The 26,781-nt window shown below is 43.2% G+C and overlaps 1 protein-coding gene across 1 annotated transcript in view; it reads right to left on the bottom strand.

Moving 5' to 3' along the window:
* LOC147701270 (IgGFc-binding protein-like) overlaps positions 1–26,781 on the bottom strand; it is a 1,577,064-nt gene that overhangs the window by 386,219 nt on the left and 1,164,064 nt on the right. Inside the window, exons 18-20 of the mRNA XM_086930001.1 lie at positions 17,636–18,209; positions 15,589–15,788; positions 15,353–15,494 (exon numbers count right to left, since the gene is read on the bottom strand). Of these exons, the coding sequence (XP_086786127.1) occupies positions 15,353–15,494; positions 15,589–15,788; positions 17,636–18,209 (916 nt within the window). The remainder of the gene's footprint in view (positions 1–15,352; positions 15,495–15,588; positions 15,789–17,635; positions 18,210–26,781) is intronic.

Raw genomic sequence — 26,781 nt, 5'->3', positions numbered from 1 at the left:
TCCCATGTCCCGGGGACACTTAGTGCGCGACGGTTGTATACCCGATCCACGGTGGGATATGATGAAAAATGGTTAGTGGTGGATCAGGCATCTCAGTGGATACGGAAGCCCATTTATACTATTAAAGATATAAGGAGGACCCTTAGAGATTATGAGCCAGTTATGTAGCAGTATGCTCTGGAAGTCATGGCTAAACGTTTGAGCTCCCTATGGGAACAATGCTTCCTGGAATGGAGAGCCCCTCAGGTTTTGTACGACATTTTGGATCGGGCACAGAAGTTTGAGTTAGGACTGGAGGATGTGTACAGAAATGTTGAGACCTTAATGAGATGTCGAGAACAGCTACATTTGAAATGTCCAAATTGGGACTCTCAACATCCTGTGCGAGAAGTCCATCCTGTTTATCATCCTGAGTTACCAGAGCTAAGAGATGCCAACGATCAAGAGACTAGACCTCGTGTAGAAGCACGATTTCCAGAGGAATGAGTTTATACTCCTTGGAAAAGTAGTGAGGTCCTTTCTCTGAAGTCTCAACTACCTGACCCTCGAAAGAATCCCACTGCCTATTACAAAGAGCTCACTGAGGCTGCTTCATCGGCTGTAATGACTTTGGCTGATATAGAATTATTTTTTGGTTTACTGGTCCCGGTAGATGTATGACGCCAGGTGCATGATCAGAATCATGCTGCCGAAGTAGGGGGAACTTGGGAGCAATTTAAGGACTGGGACAGGGATCCGAAACCTGGTGATCAACCGAAACCGGAAATTCAGGCATTACCCGGTCGGATCATTGCATACATGCATTCTTTGATCCCGCCTCAAAGGTAGATTGAGATAAATTGACCGCTTGCAAACAAAAGAAGGACAAGAGTGTTTCGGATTTCTTTACTAGGTTTGAAGGGGTGGGCAAGATTTAGCAGTGGAGGTGGTATAAGATTGTTTGTTAATTGTTTTGCAACTAACTTATTGCCTGAAATCTCAAGCGGCAGAGAGTACTTGGACTACCTCTACCCCATCGGTCATATTGATCATGGCTCAATACTATGAGCACAGAGAAAACGAGAGTACGGACAAAACTGAAAAGAAAGCAAAGGATCTTAAGATTCGAGCATTATTGCAGGAAGTAATTAGGGGACGAGGCAGAGATGGCGGCGGTACAGTATTTGTCCCGAGGGAGGCGGGAGCAGGACGAGGCGGAGGTCCAGCAGTTGCTCTAGGAGTGAACCAATGTGCTTACTGTAACCAGGAAGGGCATTGGCGAGCTCAGTATCCTCTGTTGCTAGCACAGAATGGAGCAGTAAGAGGAAGAGGTCGAGGTGGAGTGGATCGGAGTGATATGAACAGAGAATAGATAGCACACGGTGAATCAGGAAGGAATTGCTTCGATAATCAGAAAGGGAGGCAGTATTATAACGAAGAGTATGTGACTGATGGAACAGATGGGTATATTTACACAAAGGACAGCCACGAACAGAGTGGGGGCCAGGTGTCAGTACCCATTGATCAGCGAGGGCCTTAAGTCAGAGGGAGAATAATGGGAACTACTGAGAATTTTCTAAAAGACACAAGTGCAATGAATAGTTCTATTGTTCATTCGCTGGTCCCAGGGGCTTCTCTGTCCGGGCGAAACAATGTTTCAGTAGGATTCTCTGGAATCCCGGTAGTGAGCCCCATCTCTAAACCTCTCCCGATTACCATAGGTCCAGATACAGTGGACTCTCCGTTTTGTTGACGTCACATTGTGGAGAAAATCTACTGGGACTGGACCTGTTAAAGAAATTCATTGCAAAGATTTATTGTTCCCCTAATGGGGTGTATTTATCTATACAGTCGCCTGATAAGCATGCTCGGCAGTGTTTTGTGAATGATGAGCCCCTCCCTCCTGAGTTTGCTGCTATCCCATCTACGTTGTGGGCAACTGGAGATACGGATGTTGGTCTTTTGAAGATTCCGCCTGTCTCTATTACTTTGAAACCGAACGCTCGATTACCGCGTATCCCACAGTACAAGATCTCACAGGCTGGTGAGAAGGCGTTGCTAGCAATTATACAGGACTTGATTGACAAGGGTGTAGTTGAAAAAACAGTTTCTGATATATATGCAATAGTCCCATATTACCAATTTTGAAGAAGGCTACTACCGAAAGCGGTTCTGATTACACTGACACATATCATTTTGTAATTGACCTGCACAAAATTCATAAAATAGTGGTACCACAATCCCGGTGGTATTCTTACTATGATTCCCCCCACTGCAAAGTATTTCTCCGTCATCGATCTGAAGAATGCTTTCTTTAGCATTCCGATCCATCCTGATAGCCGTCATATTTTCGGCTTCTCGTTATCTGGCGCAGTTTTAGATTTTGTCGCACTCCTCAGGGATACACTGAGAGTCCTAGTATTTATAGTCAAGCTTTGAAAGCAGTATTGAATGAATTGACCTTGTCCCCAGGTAATGTGCTCCTCCAGTATGTAGATGATTTGTTAGTGGCCTCCGACACTGAGGAATGTTGCAAGGAAGCCATGGTTAAATTATTGTCTCATTTGGCAGCTAATGGTAACAAAGTATCCCTTTCCAAATTTCAATATTGTCGACAGAAGGTGACCTACCTTGGTCATCTACTGTCGAAAGAGGGGAGGAGACTAACCCCTGAGTGTGTGGCTACTATTTCTAACATGCCTGTACCTCATACTCAACGTGATGTTAGTGCATTTCTTGGCATAACCTCTTACTGTCACCAATGGATTCCTAATTTTTCCCTTCTTACTAAACCTCTCCTGTACTTAACGACTAAAGATGTGCATGAACCTTTACCCTGGACTGATGAATGTCAGAAGGCTTTTGATTCTTTAAAATCTGCACTTTGCTCTGCACCTGTTTTAGGAACTCCTGACTACCAAAAGCCTTTCGGGCTTTATGTACACAAGGTGGACGGTTGTTCGCTTTCTGTGTTGACACAAGGATGTGATGGTAAGCAAAGGCCTTATGCTTACTTTTTGGCGGTATTGGATTAGGTCGCCAGTGCACTTCCTAGCTGTTTGAGGGCTACTGCTGCAGTCGCGGTGGCCATTCGACGGTCAGAAGGACTCGTTTTGAATACTGACCTCACAGTGATGGTACCGCACGCTTTGGATGCATTATTAAACAAAACAAAGACCCAGCACATTACGAGTGCGCGTCTTACTGGATACAAATTGACTTTATTTGCTCCTCATATCACAATCAAAAGGTGTGCCACTCTGAACCCAGCCACGCTACTACCCCTCCCTTCAGATGAGTCAAACAATGACGTACATGATTGTATATTTCGAACTGAGGAAGAGACGAAGGGACGGGTGGATCTCACAGACACTCCTCTATCTGACCCCCAAGGGGAGTTGTATGTGGATGGCTCTTGTTTCAACTTACCAGATGGCACAACGACAGCTGCATACGCAATTACCACTATCTGCACTGTATCAAGACTTCTCGAGTTCCCTACCAGTCAGCACAGGCAGCTGAATTAGTGGCATTGTTGCGAGCTTGTGAGTTAAGCAAAGGATTGAGGGTAAATATTTATACTGATAGCCAATACGCCTTCGGCGTGGCTCAAAGTTTTAGTAAGCTGTGAGCAGAGAGGGGTTTCCTCACTTCACATGGTCAACGACTATAACATGGCCCTTTGATTTTACAGTTACTGACTGCTTTGACATTACCGGAAAAGGTGGCTGTAGTCAAATGTAGTGCGATTAAGGCAGTAGTAGATGCAGTGGGAGAAGGGAATGCTTTTGCTGATCAAATAGCGGAGGAAACTGCTAGGTCTAAAATGTCTCCCATGTATGTGAACTCTGCCAGATGGATCGAAGAGACAGAAATGTTTGACAACACTATGGAAAGTGTCCGAGAAATACAGAAAGAACCTACTCCTGCTGTACTGGCCCGTTGGGAACATGAGGTGGGAAGACTAGATGATAATGGTTGTTGGGTCGATGTAAGTGAGAAATAGAGTTGGTTACTTCCCAATGCACTAGTTAATGCAGTAGTGACAATGGCTCATATTGGGGTGAAAGGTATCTGTACGTTGTTAGATCCAGTTTGGAATAATCCAAATATTTCAAAGACTGCTGCCCATTTAGTTCAGCATTGCATGGTATGTTTGCAGCACAATCCAGGAGGTCAGGAATCTGTTCTTAGTGGGAATTTTGCACCCCCATCTTTACCATTTCAATTACTCCAGATGGATTATATCCAATTGGAACGTGTGAACAGTCTAAAGTATGTTCTGGTTGTGGTCTGTGCTTTTAGCAAGTGGGTGGAAGCCTACCCGACCAAGGAAAATACTGCTCTAGCAACTGCCAAGGCTCTGATTAAGGAGTATTTCCCCAGCTACGGATTACCTAGGGTGATCTGGACATATAACGGGGGACACTTTAATGCAGATCTTATCAGACATGTTTGCAATGTGTTACAAATTAAACAAAAATTCCATGCTGCCCGACACTCCCAATCAGCAGGGTTGGTGGAAAAGTATAACGGAATTTTGAAGTTGAAATTGGTCAAAATCCAAGAGAGCACTCGGCTAAAATGGCCGATGCCCTGCCTTTAGCTTTAATGTCCTTACGCATTACCCCACATTCTCGATCAGGCTTGTCACCATATGAGATCATCTTCGGATGACCAGCTAATGTTTGAGGTGCCCCACGACCTAGAACCTTTCGAGAGATTGATTATCCTATGGTGACGGATTATTTGTATGCTTTGACTAAAGATCTCCGTTCCATTCATCAACAGGTCTCGGCAGTACTGCAGCCACTGCCGGAGGGTCCCGAACATCGTTTGGAAGCAGGTCAATGGGTTATGGTTCAGAATTACCAGCGGAAATCCAGTTTGGAGCCTGAGTGGACCGAGCCCGTCCAAATCCTGTTGGCTAGACGGATGGCGGTGAAGGTGAACGGCAGGAAACATTGGATACATGTTTCCCATCTGAAACGTGTGCCTCTCCCGCTTCCTTTGGATCAACAAAACCAGGAAGGAGTTCTGACACAGGAAATTGAGTGAGCTCCTTGTTTTGTTCCTTTTTCTGATGCCCAGGAGATTGGAGAAGAGCAAGGAGAAGGAGCATTGGGCATGCCCCGGATTCTGTTGCCCCTACTGTTGCACGAGAGGTTCATGATAATCCAATTGCTAAAAATGCATCCTCATCTGTTTTGTTCACCAATCAGGAAGTACCTGGTCATGCTCGATACAACATGCAGCCCAGAAAACAACACAGTGCCCCAGGTGAAGATAGTAGGAGATAGGGAAAGACTTGAGTAATAGGGCTTGTTAGAATTGTTCTGGGGTACTGAGCGAGACACTGGACTGAACACATTGACTGCCTGGAAATTTTACATAGCTCTTTTCACAAAGAAAGACACTACATGTAGAAAAAGAGCCCAGGTTGTGGTTTTCTTCCTGAGTTGTTTGAGCTATAACTTTGACACAAGGATTTTCTTTTCTTTTGATGAATGATAGGAGCCTGCCTGTGAGGCTCTATACGGACACAGGAAAGAAGCACCCTCTGGCAGGTTGGACTGCGTTCCACTAGTATAGTTTGGACTTTTTGGACTTTTAGCTAGGATGTACACTTTTGTTCGTTTTCGAACGCCCCCTTGCTCCTCATTATATGCCTACCTATGTACCTGTGTTTTCTTCTTGGACCACGCGAGTGAAAGTAGCTTTTGTAATTACTATTGCAATTTATTATTTTTTTTGTCCTCATTTGCCTTCCCTTCAAAAAAGGGCGATACCAACCACCTTGCACGACTTAAAGGCGTGATTTGTTATATTGGTGGCAGAGATGTCCCAAAAAAAAAAAACAAAGGGGCTTTCTTTTAACTCCATCTAGGTTTATTCCAACCTGCAGGACCTTTATCGTAACTAGACTGGCCCCGGTCCAAGGAGTCTTCATGGCATAATCATAGGACCCAGGAAAAAAAAAAATCCCGGAATCATCTCCAATTGATTAAGAGGTCCCAGAAAGCCAAGTTACGCTTACTAGATGTTCTTTTAAGGTCAACTTTGGATGTTTCATATAAAGATGAAAGCCACCGAGAGTGTAATGGGAGTGTCTTCTCTACCCAGTGTATGCAAATTTGCCTTCTCGCCAATAAGATTGCATAGAAGAGAAATGATTTCGCCTTGCTTGTGATGTTATCTTCCAGCCCAAAGATGACAAGTGGGAGGGTTATTGACAAGGATGTATTTAAAATAGAGTTTAAAGTATTTTTCACTTCTTCCCAAAAACTTGCAATGTCAGGACAATCCAGAAACATGTGAACATCACAGGCACCTACAAAGTTACATTTGTTACACTTTTTGTCTGGTAGAAATTTAGAGAGTTTCAATGGTGTTATGTATGCAGGATGAGCAGAGAAGAGGTGATTTTGTCTTGACCATGAAGGCTTTACGATTTTATAGAGTAGTCCAAAGGAATTTAGCCACCTCTCCTCACATGGAAGACCAGTCACTGCTCCCCATAACTCATCTGGAAGGTGAAACTCCCCATCATTTTCCTCCAACAACTACCAGTACCATGTAGCTACTTCTTTCCCTCCTGTTGATCGTTCTACCAACTGTTGCTCCATTATGCTTATCTTCCCAATATGGGCATCTATGCGACTCTGGGATCTCACCCAGCTCTCCGGTTTAATGTATTTGAATCTGGAAAGCCCCGAGCCAACTAGATTATGTAACTCATCCCAGGCTATTAGTGATCCCACTTTAAGTAATTGGCCCCATCTTATAATACCAGCTTGTTCTATTGTGGTAGACAGGCTATCTCTCAAACATGGTGGTAAACCGGGTGAGTCCCAGATTGGAGTGTAGTTAGAATAATATGACAAACCAAGTTTTTTTTTAATGTTGAGCCAAATTTTGGCCCATGATTGTACAATTTTGAGTTTGATATTTTTAAAGAATTTCTGACTTCCAAATTTAAACATGAAACTATCTACTGCTAGATTCGCCCCCATTAACATAGCCCTGTACATAGATTCAGTAGGAAGATTAGATGGCATAGAGTGTGACATCTGGAATAATACAATAAATCCGGCAGTGCAAGGCCCCCCTTTTCTCTTCTTCTTCTCAGCTTTTTCCATGCTATTCTTGTGGTTTTATAGTTCCAGATGAAGGAATTGATTTCTCTTTGACATTTTTCGATCATTTTTAGTTCAAAGGCAATAGGGATAGCATTAAAAATAAAGGTGAATTTTGGAAGAATACACATTTTGACTAAATTTACCCTGCCCGTTATAGAGAGTGGCAGGTGTGTCCAAGATTTTAGAAGTTTTTTGCTCTCACTATATGTTCTATCCAAATTAGTTTGTCCAATGCTGCCCACTTCTTGGGTATTTCTAATTCCTAGGTAGCGCATTGATGTTGAGATATTTACTCCAAGCTGTATATTTGGTAAATTCCATGCCATTATCTCGCTTTTACTCGAGTTGATGTCATAACCCGGAATATGACCAAATTCTTCAGCCCGTTGAATAACGACAGGAAATGCCTTAACTGGGTCAGATGTAAAGACCAGGATATCGTCTGCATATAGTGCTACCCGCCTTTCCCACTCTCCAAAGCTAAAAGATGGAATATTAGCCTCCTCCCGCAAAAGCTGGGCAAACGGTTCGATGTATAAGTTGAATAGGAGAGGGGAAAACGGGCAGCCCTGCCATGTACCTCTGGATATATTAAAGGCTTCCGTCAAGGCCCCGTTAACCAGCAGCCTGGCTGAGGGAGCACTGTAAAGTTGTTTTATAGTTCTACGAAAACCTTCCCCACAGTTGAATTTTTTTAATACGTCATTTAGATAGAGCCAATTGACTCTATCAAACGCTTTAGTTGCATCTAGAATCAAAGTAGCTAAAGGTAGAGAGAAGGCAGTGGCAATGTCTATAGCCCCTACTAGTTCATTTGTTAAATCCGCTAGTTGTCGACCCTTAATAAATCCTTTTAGGTCTGAATGTACTATAGTACCAATAACACTAGCCAATCTTGTGGAAATACTTGTTGTAAATATTTTATAGTCATTATTGAGTAGTGATATTGGTCTATATGACCTGCACTCTAGTGGGGATTTCCCTGGTTTCGGGATAAGTGCAATTGTGGTCTCCCCCCAGGATTTAGGCGGCGGATCTCCTTCTATTAAGATACCGTTAAATAATGCCATGAGCGCAGGAGCGATGGTATTCTCGAGAGATCTATACATTTCTCCCGGCAGACCATCTGGACCTGCCGCTTTTTCTTTTTTTGATTGACGAATTGCTTTTTTCACCTCATCCTCTGTAATCTCAGTCTCTAAGGATTTACTCTGAGTTATTGAGAGGGTTGGAAGTGTAATGGCATCCAGCCATCTATCCCTTGCTTGCTGGTCATTGGGAAGATCTTCTCTATAAATCGCCTCAAAAAATTCAAAGAAGACTCTCCCTATTTCTAGGTTGGTAGATCTTGTCTCTGCCTCTCCCTCTATCCTGATTTCCCTGATGTAGTTAAGGGCTTGGTCAGATCTTATTTTCCATGCAAGTACTTTCCCTGCAGCTTCTCCGAATTCGAATTGAGAAGATTTGCTCACTTCCCACCTTTTATTTATTCTCTCCTGTAAAATATTTTCCAATTTGGACTTTAACTCAGCCAATTTTTCCTGGTCTTCTGGTGTTGCTAAAGACGGGTCCATCTTTGACTCTAGAAGTTTCATGTCTTGTTCTAGTCTTGTTACCTTTTCAATATACATTTTCCGCCTATAAGAGGCTCTGTTAGTGATCTGTCCTGTTAAGAAGGCCTTAAAATGTCTCCCAAACAACTGTTGGGCCTGCAAAATTACTATCAATGTCAAAATAGGCTAAAGACTCATCTAACAGGAATGTGACCTCTCCATCTTCGAGCAGAAGTGTCCGGTCAAAGGACCAGGATGGATGTTTAATGAAATTATCAAATTTCAAAGTAAATTTTAACGCGGAGTGGTCTGATAGGTGTGATGGTAGATAATCTATTGTAACCAGAGTATCCTTTAGACAGTAGCTGAAAAGAGCATAGTCAATTCTAGATTTATGTTTAAAGCGACTATTCCTAAAGGACACCCCTAGCTTATTACCGACCCGCGAGTGAAAGTAGCTTTTGTAATTACTATCGCAATTTTATTGATTATATTGATGAGTTTATTTGTATATTTAGAATTTCATCATCCAATGCATACTGTATTGGGAACAAGTACCCCACCACCCGAAAACTTCTTTTTTTACTTTGGCCTCGCATAAGGAAAGGCATCATCAGACATATACTAAGAATGTGTTTGTTGAAATGTTGCATCAGACTCATAGTGCTACCAATGCGACAAATTGTTGGGTTTGTGGCCTTTTACCGTCAGTAACGCATAGACATAATCTCTTCATTTCATTACCTTTCTCCTATTTGGGAAGTTGTGAGGCCTGGTTTAAACTACTGTTGATGATGTATATGCATTACACAGTAGATTCTTCTTGTTATTTCGAAAAGGATTACGAGATGATTCTGGCCTATATCGAAGTACATCAAGGTTTCGACCCACAGGGGAATAATGGGGAAGGGTCATTAGATCCAAATGCCTGTTTGAATCTGTATACTGAATATGAAAATGTCACTTGGCTGCAAAACGAAATACTGGATTTTGCAGAATTTAATTTTACTCAGTATTTTCAGCAATTCCAAGACCGAAAAGTTACTGATGACAAAGCCATCCCAGTGCCTATATTAAATCGTACTACAACATATTGTGTACAAGGAGCTGGACATATCTCAGTAGGAGCCAGTCGTTGCAATTACACCTATCGGCTGCGCACTTTTAGTAGTCCACCCCTTTTAACCCCATCAAATGTATATTTTGTTTGTGGTGAAAATACTTACACCTGGCTTCCCCGAGGTTGGACAGGCCGATGTTATTTGTCCTTTCTGTATCCACCAGTCTATATAGCCCCCTCTAACTACAATAAGGATCATCGACTAGACGAGCAAGGTTTGTCCATAGTTTGGGACAAGAGAGAGATCGACACCACTGAAGTAGATCAAACTGATACGCCTGAACAGCACTTTATTGACATTGTAAAAGGGGTGTTTCCTATCTGGGGCCCCATCATTACTAGTAAGGAAGTAAGGCGTCTGTCTAGAGTAGTTGAAAGGGTAATGAATACCACAGCAGGTATAGTGACCAATCTAACTGTGGAGCTTTGAGCGACAAGACTCGTCTCGCTTCAGAACAGAATGGTTTTAGACGTTATCTTGGCAGATCGAGGAGGAGCTTGCCGCGTGATCGGCAGTTTCTGCTGTGTATAGATCCCTGACTCCGCCCCATCTGTTCATTTGGCCGTCCAAAAGTTACATCGTTTGGCTTCTGAAATGCATGCAGGTTCAGGTACTTGGTCTCTATCTGGTTGGTCCTGGGGTCTGTTGTCCACTTGGGGTTGGAAGATCTAAATGATATTAGCTGGCGTAGTGGGAGTCATTTTTGTCTGCTGCCTTTGTATGCACTGCAGGCCTCCCTGTTGCTCTTATTGTGCTGCGAAAATTACTTCCTCTGTAACTAGCCCTTCTCCTACTATAGCGAAGGCTCAAATGGGTCAGCAGGAAAAACGGGATATAATGCACATTGATGAGGGCATTTTTGAGGACTAATCTCTTTTAGTTAGCTACATCATGCTAAAAGGGTGGTAAAATCGATTTGTCTGTAGTTGTAGTAGTATAAGGTATCTTTTGTTAGAATGATGCATCTATATGAATGCATATTTACTTTGATTGTTATGATTTAGATGATTAGTTAAGTTAGTAAAGGATTTCTTTGCTTGTACACTCTGCCATTATGAGACAAGCCAAAAAAAAGCACAGAACGTCAGAAGATAGTTTTACCCCAACAAAACTGATATTAGATTTACCCCTTGAGGCAAACCCCTTGGTAGTCGTGCTAACGGGTGTGCCGGTGTTGGAAGCATCTGCAAGGGAATCCTTTGCCTTGCTCAAAAATAAGGTTGTCAGCTGGTTGAGAAAAAATAGGCCCCTTCCCCCCAATCTCGAGTGAGATTTTGATGGTACTTAGGCTATCATGGGTAGGCAACACTGCTAAAAAGATTAGTGGGGACTGTGTAGTGGTCAACTTTAGAGACCCAAGAATAGTTCACCACATGTGCTCATGGCCCCATCAAGATTTTGACACGACTATTAGGCCCCAGCCTCTGTCCTTCTTTTATCCACCAGGTTTTCAGAGCACCAATTGGGGGAGTGGGTCAAGGGAGAAGAGGGTACAAGGATAGGAGAGGACATTCCGAACCGCCAGGTCCATTTTTTATTCGGAACCGTTATAGCTGTCTGGACATGGATTATTGACTCTGCTGTAATGAAGCAGGGGAGGGTCGATCAGAATGAGTGGGCAGTAACCATATGTTCACACAGCTAACCGGATGTCCCGCACCTGCCCACGGAGACACGCCCCTCTTTGAAACTCAAGACATTCAGCAGGGGGGGGAGTAAGCACTTGACCCGCCTTGAACGGCCACCTTCAAATAACACTGACCAGTCTGGCCAAAACGTAGGCGTATACATCGCACCCACGATGCAAGAATCGCAGGAAATAGCGATAGTTAACACAAGAGGTTCAAACGGGGTTAAGGTGGGACAAGTTAATAGTCCCAATCCAGGATCCCTAACTATATTGTCGTGGAACTTGGCAGGGCTTTGTAATAAGATGGATTTCCCAGAATGGGAATCATTTATAGATGGGAAGGACGTTTGTCTTTTCCAGGAAACCTGGGATAGGGAGGACAAAATGCGTATCGGCTTTGCCTCTTATTTTGTTCCGGCTAGATGGGGGGGCAAGGGGTGGCTATCAGGTGGCCTCACAGTTTGGGTAGGGTCCCACCTGGGCTGCGCGGCCAAGCCGCTGAACACGTCATCTGACGATGTCCAGTGCGTGCTTTTGGAGTGGCCTAATGGCTCTAGGCTTGCACTGGTCAATGTGTACTCTAGACCAGTGAGTATAACAGCAGAGTCTAAAACAGTCGAGGAATTGTCCATCTTTTTAAGCACCATTCCTAGTGGCACTCATCTTGTGATAGGGGGTGACTTCAACTACCATTTTGAGCCACTCCCTGGCCTGGCGGATGGTGTCATCATGTAAGAAGATGAGCAGTGGGCAACACCGCCTTCTGCAGCAGTACCTCCCAGGTCTTGGACACCGTTAGTAGTCCAAATTATGGCTCTAACACTCAATCAGGGCATGTATTGGATGGCTGAAATCAGATGTGCCCCCGAAATGCACCAACAATAAAGTGGGTCAGGAGTCTCTTATACATTATATATTTGTTGACATTATATCTTGGGCTAAAATAAGGAACTTTGCTGTGGTCGCAAGAATTGATAGTGACCACAACGTGTTAATCTTAGAATTCTCCATTCCTGGCATTAATATGGAGAACAAGGATAGTAGTGACGTTTCCGATCCGAGACTGACCCTCTCCAATAATGGGAGAAGAGTGAAGTGGGCTAAATTAGTGGCACATCCAGAGCAGATATCGGAGCTCTATGCCCGAATATTACCTGTACTTGTTGGGGTTAGTGTCTTAAACGTGCTTGAATATTCTTCAGACAAGCAACACAAGCTGGGGGTGTTGCATGAACAGTTAATACTTAACCTTGCTGAGGTGTTCTACCCGCGCACTACAAAGTGTTTGACTAAGGCCAACAGAGCTAAATGGTATAATTCCGCTTGCAGAAAAGCGAAAGCTGAATTAATCTCTGCCCTGAAACAGAACACTGATAAAACAGCAATTAAAGCTAGAAGAGCTGAGTACAAACTTTTACTCAAGTCCGCGAAAGACGAATGGGACCATGAAAATTGGATAAGTCTAAGTAACGCCCTAGCAGCCCGGACTCGCGCAAATTCTGGTCAATTGTAAATACTGGCTCGACAGATCCCATTGCTGCAGTCGAGGCAAATATAGCTGCAAGTACCTGGGAGGACCACTTTCGGACTCTATATGCAATGGGAGATGGTAATCCGGAAGGGGGAGCAGGGGTCGTTTCTTTAGATCCCAATTCTGCAATGGATGATGTGGATTTCACGGTTAAGGAGGTTACTGAGGCAATACTCAAATTAGCCGCGGGAAAAGCCCCGGGGCTGGATAAGCTCCCAGGCAACCTATTCAAACATGAACCCATTATATGGGCTCCATATTTGACAGCCATCTACAATGCAGTCCTTAGAGGCATGTCTCTACCTAGTACTTGGCTGGGCGCAGAGATCGTGCCCATTCTCAAGAAGGGCTCGCCTCTGCTCCCAGTCAACTACAGGCCTTATTAGTTTGATTGACGTGCCGCAAAAGATCTTTGGCAGGTTAATCTTAGAGCGCCTACAGGACTGGATGGAGGATAACTCCATATTGAGTCCATATCAGGCAGGGTTCAGAAGAAATACATCCACAACAGACCAGATCCTACACCTGTACATGTTATTCTGGAAAACTGTTAAGTTTGAGGGGGATATCTATACACAGTTTTTGTGGACCTATGTGCCGCCTTTGACTTGGTCCCGAGAGGCAAGCTTTGGGTAGTACTGGCTGAAAAGGGCATTCCCCCCAACTTCTGAATATTTTAATCCGTCTCCATCAAGATAATTTTGCTCGGGTGAGGTGCAGGAGGAATGGTGCGCTGTCCTCAAAATTCTGTGTTGACAGGGGGGTAAGGCAGGCGTTTTAGCACCCACTCTGTTTTGCCTCTATGTCAAAGGGGTAATCTCCGATCTAAATGGGATACCGAATACTGATGCACCTAAGTTGGCCGGCAGCAGGGTGCCTGCAATAATGTTTGCAGATGACACCCTGCTGCTGTCAAAATCTCCGATGGGCATACAACGGGCATTGAATGGCTTTGCGGCATTCTGTGTGGAACGTGGCTTGGAAATCAATGCCATGATTTTTAACTCTCCAGCAACCACACGCCCAAACCCCACAATAGGAGTAAGCAGACTTGAAAGTTTTGGGATTTTTGATTACGTAGGGGTAACTATCAACGAAAGCATGACCTGGGCCCCTCACCAAATCAAATCCCAACTCAAACTTACTCAGCTAATAGGAGGCATTTCCAAGATCTCTAATTCCTCCACAAAGAAACCTATTGGTCCTCCCATCGAGATTTACAAAACACAGGCAAGAGGTGCAGTCATTTACGGGGGTGAACTATGGGGGCATGTCTGTAGGCCTGACATTGTCATTAAAGAAAAAAAATTCCTTAGACAACTTTTAACTTTACCCCCCTGGCACTCCCCTGCTTCCTCTCAGACTCGATATGGGTCTTAGGTCATGATGAGGTGAGGTCGTGGGTCTCAAGCCACTGATATTCTGGCGGAGGTGATGGAGCACGCCAGAGCTCCTGAATCATAGGCAGAAGCTCCTTGAAATTTTAAACCTGGCAAAAACGATGAAAGTGCCTTGGCTTGACTACATTAAAAATGAATTCATCAAGCTAGGGGGCCCAGAGCTGTGGTATGACCTGGAAACAGCTTGCACCAGGGTCTCAAGAAAAAGCTTATCCAAACTATATTACGACAATAAATTATCTATCTCCATAGCCAATGTACAAACAGGCACCCTTACAGACAGTTTTTTAAAGATAAAAGATTGCTACTATTTTGAATGTGTTCTGGATGATATGTTTCCTGTTTTAAATAGGAAGTTGTGTCTGCAGTGGAGCTATGGGATTTTACCAATTAGAGTTTTTACCACCAAGTGGTCTCCCAACTCCCTGGAAAATGTTCCCAGTTGTGACTGTGACTTGAAAAACGAGTTACATATTATGTTTTTCTGTCCCGTTTACCGAAGAACAAGGAGGTATTGGCTAATTCCCTTACTCAGGAACATGGGAATCACACACTGTATGCCAGCTTATCGCATTCTAAAAACAGATCTGTCTGGCAAGGTTGTTTTTGGTGTAGCAAAATTTCTAGCCGCAACATGGGCCAAGCGCAGAATTTTAGTAAACAACGTCTAATTTTAATCCCTGTATATGTACTTTTTTAAATAATTTTGAGAAATAACGATACAGGTGGCAATGTTTGAATTCGAATAATGTATAATGTTCATATTCTATGTTTGTCATCCAGACATATTGCGATTTTTTACCAAATTGGTTTTATTATTGTATGTTCATCTTTTTGGCCAAATAACTTCATATAGCACGTAGACCACCATCTCTAACTGGATTTGTCATACAAACCAAGACCATCAAGTGTCACCCACTGAAGAATTACAAGCGGCTAGCTCAAGCAAGATCACATGAATACAGCACTCTAAGAACCCAAGATTTGTATTGCATTTACCTTTGTTGACACATCCTGCGATCCCGTCTTTGATAGAGCACTTCTCATCACTGGCGCAGTGGAAATCTTCACAGAAATGGCCAGTTGTGGTGAGGCAAGTGCAGGCTTGCTTGCAGTCCGCAGATAGAACTGTTTCGTTAGGCTGTAAAATGGTGGCAGAGAATGTTACAATACTCTCAATTACCTAACACACATTTTTGACAAGGATAGGTCTATGGAGTAGCAAAGCAACGTACATTGTAGTATTTTCCATCATCGAAGCAGCCGCAGTTGTCTATGGAGACACATCCCTTGCCATCGAAGAAAAATCCATCAATGCATTCACAGCCCTCTGCACAAGTTGTTGGGCACTTAGGCATGTCTGTAATTCCGGCACAAGATGTGGAACAGATATCCGCACACATTGCATACTGGCTATTTGATGGACAACGTGGAGCTGGAATAAGAAATCAGGCAACACGCATGAGGCATGGATATCTGACAAGCATTAGTGTCTTAGCGAGACATTGAATGCAAACCAATTGAAAGCAGGGATTTTGCCTAACTGGGTGACTTTAAACGGTTAGGTACTGACATAGTTTGTGCACCAGAGCTTGGCTGGCATTTATGGAAACAAAGACCCATCCATAGAGGAAAGTTGGAAGTTATACGCATTTAACATGATTCAACCTGCCGCAGTCTTCTGTCCTGTCAGATGCATCATCTACCTGTAAATATCTGGATCTTATTACAGTCAAGTGAATAGCTCATATCTTTGGCTCTCAGGGAATGGAGAAGTGAGCTGTGTGGAGGAATAACAAGTTAAACGTCGTAAAAGGGGGAGAAATGAAATGAAGAAATTGTCTATGGTGGAAGACTAGAAAAAAAACATTATATGATGGGGAATGGAGATAAAAAACTTTATTGTGGGAGACTCGAAGCAAGCATCATTAATTAAGTGTCGGTGGTAATAGAACTTTCCACACTTTCCGGATGAAGTGCTAAATAGGAAGTGGTGGAGAAAGTTCTTCCAGATAATTTAACACTTTCTCCAGCAATTGGAGGAAGCTTCATTACTAGCCACAATAAACCAGGACAAAGAAATGTGTTATGTGGCGAGGGATTAGATGCATGGAAACAAGCAACCTGGAGTAAATATGGAACCCAGGCATTGGGTATTGTGGTTGGAACTGAGGGCAAAAAATTGAGGTATATGATAAGGAAACGAAGGCATGGAAACAGCTAAGTGGTGGGAGGAACTGAGAAAAAAGGCGTTATTTGGAGTTGAGAGGTAATGGAGAATCATGTGATTTTTGGAGAAAATACCACATATGGAAGGGAATCCTCTACAGGCTTTATTTCTCAATGAGGACAGTATGGTGGATGAATATGTTGGTGAATACTCTTCTTTTGTATAATATTTCCCCCCCTAGAAATCAAAGGGTTACTTTACCGTCCAACTATAAATCAGTACGAAGAAATAAGTAATGTAGAGGAACAGAGACATGGAAAATGGGTCTTTCCATAGGAACACCGCAACAAAGAAATGGGTTACAAGGAAAAAAGGAGGGGAAAAATGGTTATGTAGTGAGGAAATGGATAGAGAAAAACAACAGTTTTATGAGACCAAAAGTTGAATTGTTTAGTGAAATAGTAGGCATTCATGCTGAGGAAAAAGTAGGAAGCAAGAGAAATAAGAAAGCTGCAATATGAGAGATAGTGGAGGAGAGGCATTTAGTAGGCAAAGAGCATGGGAGAGAGGGTAAATATTGAACGAGAGTCAGGATAGTAACAGACGTTGAGTGAGTGAGAAGTATGGAAAGAAAGCAAGAAAGAGAAAGAGAAAGGTATAAGGCAATAGAGGGAAAGAGATGTAAACAAAGAGAACAAAGACAGAGCTTGACAATGGGAAAGTGCGAGAAATAGGAAGAGGAAAGTGAGAAAGTGATCACATACGAGTCAGAGAATTAACTATGGAGAGAAAGAGGGTGAGGAATTACTGTGGGAGAATGTGAAAAAGTATTAACAATGCATTATAGAAAGAGACCTAGCCGGGAAACGTGGTGTGATGCAACAAAACACTGGAGAGAGGGAAATGGACAGAGTGCAAGAATTGTAGCTGGAGTCACAGAAAAAGGCAAAAAGAACATGAAGAGGAAGAATCCCGAGCAGGAAGCCTGTTAAGAGCAGAAAACATTAATACCAAGTGGGTTGCGAACATATCTTAGAAACAGATTGTTAACATGGATGGGCTTAAGATGTGGCAGATCATAAGTGTGGACATCTTAGGGTAATTAAACTTACGACAGAAAGCGTCACTTCTCCAGGGCTGGATGGGGATGCCGGCAGCCTGGCAAGCAGCTACATAACTTTGGATGCTGTGGCACAGAACATTCTGGTCACCATTGCCCGCACACAGGTCAAACATGCAGTTGTTGTAGTATACATCTGGGTTGATGGTGGTGTAGCAGGCGCTTAGAGGACCGCTTGCTTGCTTCAAGAAGCCGCAGTAATTATCCTGCTTGAAGATGTTCTTTTTTGCATCTGGACAGACCGGGCAGGCATTGCCACTTCCGCCACAGCCTTCAATACATTTCACAATTTTGACTCTCCACCCTGTGCCAAACTTGGTGGCATCTGAAGCCAGGATCTTGGAGGGCAGCATGAACTCATCTTTCGTGTTCCCGTTATAATTACCGCACAAGCCTTCAAGTTGACCTTTGTAGTCTCCAGGAACAGTGACCACAACGTGGTAAACCAGGTCAAAGCCGACCACTAGGCCAAAGTCAGTTTCCACAATGCTTCGGAATCCATGCTGATAGACTCTAATATTTCCATCATTGAGTGTCAGAGGGAGGTTGTTATTGATTATGTCAACCTAACAAAAAAGAGAAAACAGGCCACGTTATTAGTTTTGTGTGTTATTACTATATTTGGGATCACTGTTTTGTTTCTCATCTTGACTAACAGCCAGCAGCACTCCAAGACATCAAAAGCACGTACACCAGTAGCAATTAACTACAAGACCTGGGGTACCTGGACTCTTTCACCTGCCATAGGAGTTTGTGTTATATATGAGGTCAAAGTTTCCTCTATTAGCCCAGATTTTACACCTATAATTTATAATTGTGAGAGAGATAATGGAAGGTTATGGTCAGTATGAGAATTTTGATTGCAAGTAAATTGTTCATTTTCATGCACCAAATTTGCTGCCAGTTTTTGGACCTCATGGCAGAGAGAAGCTTTTAAGCAATCTGACATTGCATGTGCTTCGTCCCTTCAAATTTGCAATCGGTTGTGAAACACTTATTAATATATTTGCCTTCTATTTATGTTCATTATTATAAATGTTTGGGGTCTGTGCAAATAGCTCACAGTCAAAAACCCATTATAACATGCAGCATTGGCCTATGCCATACACACACTGGGTAACAAACATGGGAAATTGGCTTAGATGGAGCCCTCTAACACTGCAAACAAAGCTTCAGGGTTAGAATGCATGCCAGCCTGATTTTACATGTTTAGGGTCAACTATACCATTAAATAAGTCAGTTGTAAGGGAACCTTGAGGTGTTTGAGGCCGAGCTGCAAAATGACCGCATGACGTTTATGTTGCTTGCATGTGTCAGCGGTAACAGGGACGTCAAAGAGATTTTACTACTTAGGTGTGTGTCGGCTGTACATTGGAAAAGTCTGTTCAGTCTTTAAGACGCCAACTAAACAGCGGACTGTGTAGCACGAGCTGGGAACCATTCTTCTGACATTTTATTAAAGGAAAATCTAACTCATTGGCAACCTTAGTTTTGAAGTACAAATGTTAAAAGCACTTTTGGAAACATTGTTAAACTTTGCTGCTCAATGAACCAGAGTCAGAACAAGTTTGTCACGTGAAGCTTCCTGCAGAGACTTTTAATTTGTTTTTTCTCTAACCACAAAGAATAAGACGAGGCATGGAATCCCCCACAATTTTCACTGTGCCAGAGACAATAGGTTCAATGCTGTGGTAGGGCCATCAGGAAGATTAGGGAGTTTGATTAAGAGGATGTATTTCCAGGCTGTTGAAATATATACTTACCAGATAGGCAGAGGTGACGTTGTGAGGCCACCCAAAGACAGCGCTGGCTTTATGCTATCTCACACATGTTAAAGAATGATGTTGTAAATAGGACGGTCATAGATGACAGGATACTCCTAGTTGATTACATGTAGATTTATTGTAGGACACAGCTGAGTACACAACCTCGCCAGCTGACCAGACCATCAACTGACACTGGTAGAACACACTGGTACAGGTTAGAACACACACAGTTATACAGGAAGGCTGAGAAGGTGAAAACACTAAGGAAGGACTAAAGACTACAGCCAGCCATATTACAAAAGAATCAATGTACAACACATCTCCCTCCTTACAGAAAAGAAATGAAACAAACATAAAAAATAAAGCTTGATGCATGGGAGACAACAACAATAATAATAACAACAGAAAGGAGGTCTAAGACGACTTGAACTCATTTCTTAGTTCATGAAGGCAAAAGAGAATATTGGGGCTAAGAGTGTAAAAGTCAAGTGTGAGGTGAGACACAACACTTAAAACAACTAATAGGCATCACCACTACCTACTCCCCTTAGACTGACAAAACAGGAAAAAGATAGTGCACTCCCTCCAAACTGTCTTTGACCAGCAAAACAGGAAGAGACAGTCCACTCTCTCAAAATCTGTTTCCGTCCACCAACACTTTACGCTCTGAGTTGAAGATAGAGAGTTCAACAAACGCCTTCATGCTTTATAGATACCACATTCCTACATAAACTTAGAAGATTCCAAACGTAGGTACTCCTGAAGATTACAAAGAGCAGTATCACAAGCGATGTAAAGAAAATCATTTTCCTTCTTGAAGCTTTCACTCCAAAAGATGAATTCGTCCATCCTTGCTGTAAATCTTGGAACCTTTGTCCCAAGTACGGGCTTACTGACTTTGCGTCCGTTGTGGACTTCATGTCCAAACTCTGACCTAGGACCACAGTTCCCGTTGTGGACTTTCTGTCCAGACACTCACTTGGAACTTTTGTCCCCGTTGTGGACTTACCGTCCAGAGTCACACGAGGATCCTCTATCCCCATTGTGAACTCACTGTCCCGAGTCTCACCTGGAACCTCTGTCCCCCTTGTGGACTTACCGTCCAGAGTCTCACGTGGGACCGCTGTCCCCGTAACCTATCGCCAAGACTCTCACGTGGGACCACTGTCCCCATTATGGACTTACCGTCCAGAGACTCACGTGGGACCAGGACCTTTGTCCCTGTTGTGAACTTACTATCCAGAGTCTCACCTGGTACCTCTGTCCCCGATGTGGACCTTCCGTCGAGACTCTCACCTGAGACCTTTGTCCCGGTTGTGAACATTTTGTCCATCTTGCAAACCTGACTCCACTTGCATGACCATTGTCCATGCTCTGTTTCCCTACTTTGTTTTCTTTTACTTCTGTCCCCTCGCTTCTTTGGCTCCGTTATGGACTAATTTTGCTCTGCACTTTGGCTTTCAAAGGTTACACGCACCGTTAGTTATTGGCAATTTGTCCTTTAATTCTCTGTCTTACAGATCCTAAGAAAACGTTCCTGTACCGAAAAGTCTCTCACAAAACTACAATATAATGTTCTTAAGTTCTCTGTGCTGATCCTAGTTTAAATAAAACAATCCAAAAGAAAATACTTAATATGTCCACAAGATGGCACTGTTGTGAAGGAATCCACTCCAAAAACTGTCTTCAAATATAATCTTCGTCCAGTTTGAACTAGACACTAACGATGGATATGGCAACACGAGAAATATATTTGCAATGGTTGAGGCTTAATTGCAACAGTTCAGCACGCACATGCCAAAAATAGAAAACAAAATGCGAATGTCGCACATGCCAAAAATAGAAAACAAAATGCGAATGTGCTCGCTTACCTAAACTTTCAGCATGAACCTTAGAACTGAGCACATTCTAGACTAAGGAAGCTCAATATTTACATTTAGGGACGTGCGCTGTCTCTTGAAAATGACAAAGAGATGGAGTGTGAATAAAGCCCTTTGTCTTCGCTCGCTCATTTCGCGCCTCACACACTCGAGGAATTGCTTTTAAGCATAAATTCCTTATAACACACGTCTATTTCATTGCGTTGTGTTCCGGTAGCTCAGTTGCCATGGAAACAAAAGTACATGGTGAAAACAAAATGGGTGCTAAATGTCGCGCAATGACGTTTTACGTAGCGCGAAATTGCGGGATGACTCACCCAGCCAAACAGCAAGAAATGTTCGCCTCTTCACTCTGAAATGACGCTGGGCACTAAACGTCACAATCGAGCATGCTGCTCCTCCGCTGAATCCAAAAGAAGATACAAATACGTCATCATTTTGAAATGTGCCATGGAGAAGTGCGGAACAACACGGAGAGAAAATAACGGTATTCACAAGTATTTTAGACTCACGGTAGAAGAACTTGAACTTGGTTGTTGTCTCTTCTTTTTCTTCCTCCGTTTGTGACTCTAGTTCACTCCTTTTAGGCAACATATGTCCGTGTTTTTTTTTCTTTCTTTGTGATTCAGTCGTTCTTGGCAGAATGTGTGTCTGCTTTAGATGACATTATCTCAATTATGACAGCAGCTGTGGCTAGACCGGTAAAAGCACTTGCTTTTAAATGTTCAGTTAGAGAGGTCCAATACTCAATTTGTAACAATATTGGCAAACAGAGGAGAAATCCTATGAACCGAACTCATAAAGTTACAGGCTTCCTTAAATTATTGACAAGAGTTTCACAGCATCTGTAATTCCTTTTCCTCTTGGTTTCAACTCAACAGGTAGAGATGTACTTTAATTTGACTTTTGCTATCAGTTTAGAAAGGTTACTTAACTTATCAATGCGCTTTAAATACTTGCGGCTGGATTGATCTGTATCCACTGCGCTTCAAAGATTTCAGGTTACTTGACAGCTTTATTATTTTCCTACACCTTACTTCTTGATCAGTTAAGGTTGCGCCGTACTGCCAGAGATGATTAATGTACTCACAGTTCTTTTCTTGCTTTAATTCTCTTTGAATTTTTCCTCATTCATCCGGTTTCAAATTTCTTTTGATGATATTACTGGCAGCAGATAGGTGGATAGCAATGGGTTCTTTTCGCGAGGTGTAGCTCAGGCTGTGTTAGATGGTTTCTTCTCTGGTCTGGTCAGCAGAAAACGTCGCCAAAATGTTGTAAATAGGACGGTCATAGATGACAGGATACTTCTAGTTGATTACATGTAGATTTATTGTAGGACACAGCTGAGTACACAACCTCGCCAGCTGACCAGACCATCAACTGACACTGGTAGAACACACTTTTACAGGTTAGAACACACAGGTATACAGGAAGGCTGAGAAGGTGAAAACACTAAGGAAGGACTAAAGACTACAGCCAGCCATATTACAAAAGAATCAATGTACAACAAATGACCTTTCAACAAGGTCTGCCCAGAGACATACTTACCCACGCCTCTCTAATGGTGAAGAGGAAGGCAACAGAAAAGTGGCCATAGTGGGTGTATGAGATGGTGGCCACTCAGCAAACTGGCAGAGAGATCTTTACAGGGCCAGAGGGGAGCTCAATATATAGTAGGAGGTAGTCCAGTAGTGCCCCTGACGGACAGCAGGGCCCCTTCCTCAATCAAAAGCAGGCCCTAAGTTAGAAGGTAAAACTACTGACCAGGGCGAACCAATAGTCTTCACCCAACCCTCGCTCCCTCATGGTGAGTCTGAAAAGGTGGCCAAGACCTGGTTCCCTTAATCTATAGGATAAGATTAACTTTAAGGTTTCAGGTTTCCTATTGTTCCTTGTGCACACGTTACTGTTCCTTAAAAAATGAATACATTTAGCAAATGTTGTCATTTTGATGTTGTTTTAATCATTATATTTTATACGGTAAACAACAGTAACAACAAAACTTTATCTCTGTGGGGAATCACAACGTGGTCGTTATCACGACCGCTTTGTCATTTCGCATAACATTACTCCGCAAGTCGTAACAACGACTTTAGGAGGGTAGGGGGGAGGTGTTGGATTTAAAATCCAACACCTTCCCTAGTGTTCGCACACACTGTCCGCAAGTCGTTGTTACGACTTGCGGAGTAATGGTATGCGGAATCACAACGCGGTGCTGATTGTAGGAAAACCCCCCTCAGTCTGGTCATCTGCCTGGTGGCCGCAGACCTTGGGGCCCCTCCCTACCCCCAGTGATCAGGTCAAAAATCTTGGAGTATGGGTGGACTCAAAGCTTGACTACGACTACCACACCAGACGGGTAGCTGGTACTTGCTTTTCGATTCTACGGAAACTCCGCAAAACCATCGACCTGCTCCCAGAATCCTCAAGGAAGACCCTGGTCCATGCTCTTGTCACGTCAAGATTGGACTACGGCAATGCCCTGTATCTAGGCGCCAACGCCTCTAGTCGGCGGCGACTGCAGACCATCCAGAATGCTGCCGCTCGCCTGGTCCTCCGGCTGCCCAGAAGAGCCGCCTCAAAAAAATCCCTACAAACATTACATTGGCTCCCGATCAATGAAAGGATCGACTTCAAGGCCCTTTGTATTGGCCACAGGATCGTACACGGCAAGGGCCCGGCCTTCCTTCGGAACCTGCTATGCCCCTATACGCCCACCCGTCAACTCCGCTCATTAGGAGCAGGCCTTCTCGCTGTCCCCAGACACAAGAAAGCCAGAATGGGAGGCAGATCCTTTCGTACTTTGGCGGCACACAAATGGAACTCTCTCCCCCTGAGCTTAAGAGTGGAAACATCGGAGCTCATCTTCCGCAGGAAACTTAAAACATTCCTCTTTCCTAAAGATTAGCCCGTCTTGTTCTGACTGACGGAGCAACTGACTCTTCTGACAGCGCGGGGACACACTGACAGTGTAACCAGGCGCTATACAAATTCAGAAATAAATAAATAAATAAATAAAACGCGGTCGTGATAACGACCACATTGTGATTCCCCGCGGAGATAAACATTGCAGGATTTCATTGTATATTAATTTTATACATTACTACAAAATTGGTTTGGTGTTTCGACCTGATGTGTTAGCTTTAATGTTTATTTTTGGTGCAGTGAAATACAACATATGAATTTTCGCTGAGGGTAGCCCGCTACCTGTGCCAAGCTACCAAAGTAATGCAAGGATTCTTACAGAAACCTTCTTACGCTACTAGGTGCTACACTGGGGATTTCTGCCAAAGTTCACATCAAAATGAGACCTCTTGTTGTTGCCACCATCTTTTGTCTTCACTCCATTGGGGGCCCGAGTTGACGGAGGTGCGGAGACCGGGACTGGGAGAGAGCAGGACTACACTCCCCGGCGTGCCCTGCTGTCAGAGCCCAAAAGAGACCCCCTTAACATCGTCGCTTCCACCAGCTATAATGGGTAAGCGCAATCATCCATGTAGTCAGGACGAGGGGAGTGCAAGAGTGAAGGTGCCTAGGAACTCTGCCTCCATCATATCTGACCTGGCCTCCACGGTGGGGGTCCTGAATAAGGAAATCCATAACGCTGAGGTTGAGTTGGGTTTTAGTCCCAACATGCCTGGGAGTAAAAATTCGCCTAAAAATGCTGTTCCCATTGAGCCGAGAGTGCAGATAATTAAGCAGGGAACAGGGGGGGAAACACACTTTATTTTGTGATAAACCGGCAAGGGGTGCTGATGGTGTGGCAGATGATGAAGCTCCTAGAGGGAATGCATCCCGGCAGAAGGCCCATCCGTCCAACCCAGGGAAGAAGGGGTAAAAAAGGCCAACCAAACCTCGACATTTATCTGCGTACATGACCCATAATCAGGTTGGAGATTTGGACTTGTGTTCAGTCAGCAGTGCAGAAAGTGATGGTGGACATTTTCAATTCATGGTTGGAGCCCATTCTCTCGAACATTGCTAAAGTAATTGCTAATCTGTTTAACTCCGCAGAGGGTCTTAAGGTAAAATTGGAATGTTTGGAAACCCAGGGCTCAAAAAAGCATGTGGTATCTCTAATTGTAACCACACTTACCGGAGATAGCAGGGTGGAGGGCTCCATAATTCCAAATCAAAATTTAGCAAAGAATAGCTCTGAATCTAACTCTGTAACTAATTTAGACGCACCTGTAGGGAATCAGGCAGGGGTCAATACAAGTTGCAACACTGAGCCACCTAGAGGTCTATGTAGTAAATCCAGGACTCAATAGAATGAGTGAAATGAGATTTATTTAGCAAAACCCACACAGCTCATCATCTGCCAGCATCTTCAGAGCTTCCAGTTTCTCCAGTGTTGAAACATAACATTCCACCAAGTACAAGATGCAGATGGCATCATAAAGTAAGAGACAGCTGAACAAGACCAATTCACTTAAAGTAACAGTGTACAACTAAACAAGATATGGAATATAACATACCTCCTTTTCTTCTTGAAGGAAAACAAGAATTAAAATAAATAAATAAAAAAACATAGGGTACATTTCATGGAGAAAAGGAAAACAAAATAAATGTACAACAATGAACAGTAAAAGACAGTGCTTAATCACGAAATCTACAAGGCTTAATCACGAAATCTACAAGGCAACTTAATGGGTCTAGTACTCTTCCTACGAGAGGAAATCATATTGTTGACATGCGCATCACATTTTCCAGAGGCAAGACTTTCTTTAACTTTAACAACTTTTGAAATATTCCACCAACACCCTCCCTCAACTTGAACAGCATTTCCACCAATTCTCACAATCTTGATAGGCTCACTATATTTACTCCTCCCTTTCTTCGTGTGAGTAGAATTCTTTATTCTAACAAAATCCCCCACACACAACGTGACCATCCTGCCATTTTTCTTTTGATCAAACCAGATTTTTTCCTTATTCTGTGTTAAAGTGGAATTAGACTTAACTGTTTCTAAAACAGACTCAACATCAACTAAGGGATGAGACCATTTAGACATCCAACCAGGTCGAAAACTGGTATTAGCTTTCCTCCCCCTTAACACTTCAAAAGGGGAAACCTTCGTGGAAGAGTGCGGTGTCGTCCTATAAAACCAAAGCATACTTTCAATGGATGCAAAAACATCATGCCTTCCCTCAACTGCCCACTTAATACAATCACCCACAACACGGTTCATTCTTTCCACAAGACCGTTTGTTTGCGGATAATAAAGTGAGCTTCTAAGGTGTTTGATTCCACAAGATTTAAGAAACGATTGGAATTCTAGACTAACAAACTGAGTCCCATTGTCTGAAATGATAAATTCAGGAAACCCCTCTCTCAAAAATGCTTCCTTGAGAAATTTGATAACACTAAAAGCATTAGCCTCCTTTACAACCTTAACCTCAGGCCATTTGGACGTATGATCCATCAAGACAATAATGAATCTCATACCCAAAGGTAAAACTTCAAAAGGACCCATAATGTCAATTCCCACC

The sequence above is a fragment of the Lissotriton vulgaris genome, chromosome 7, assembly GCF_964263255.1.
Source record: "Lissotriton vulgaris chromosome 7, aLisVul1.2, whole genome shotgun sequence".
NCBI classification, from domain to species: domain Eukaryota; kingdom Metazoa; phylum Chordata; class Amphibia; order Caudata; family Salamandridae; genus Lissotriton; species Lissotriton vulgaris.
The sequence above is the reverse complement of the archived record's forward strand: the minus strand, read 5'-3'. Positions and strand labels throughout refer to the sequence as shown.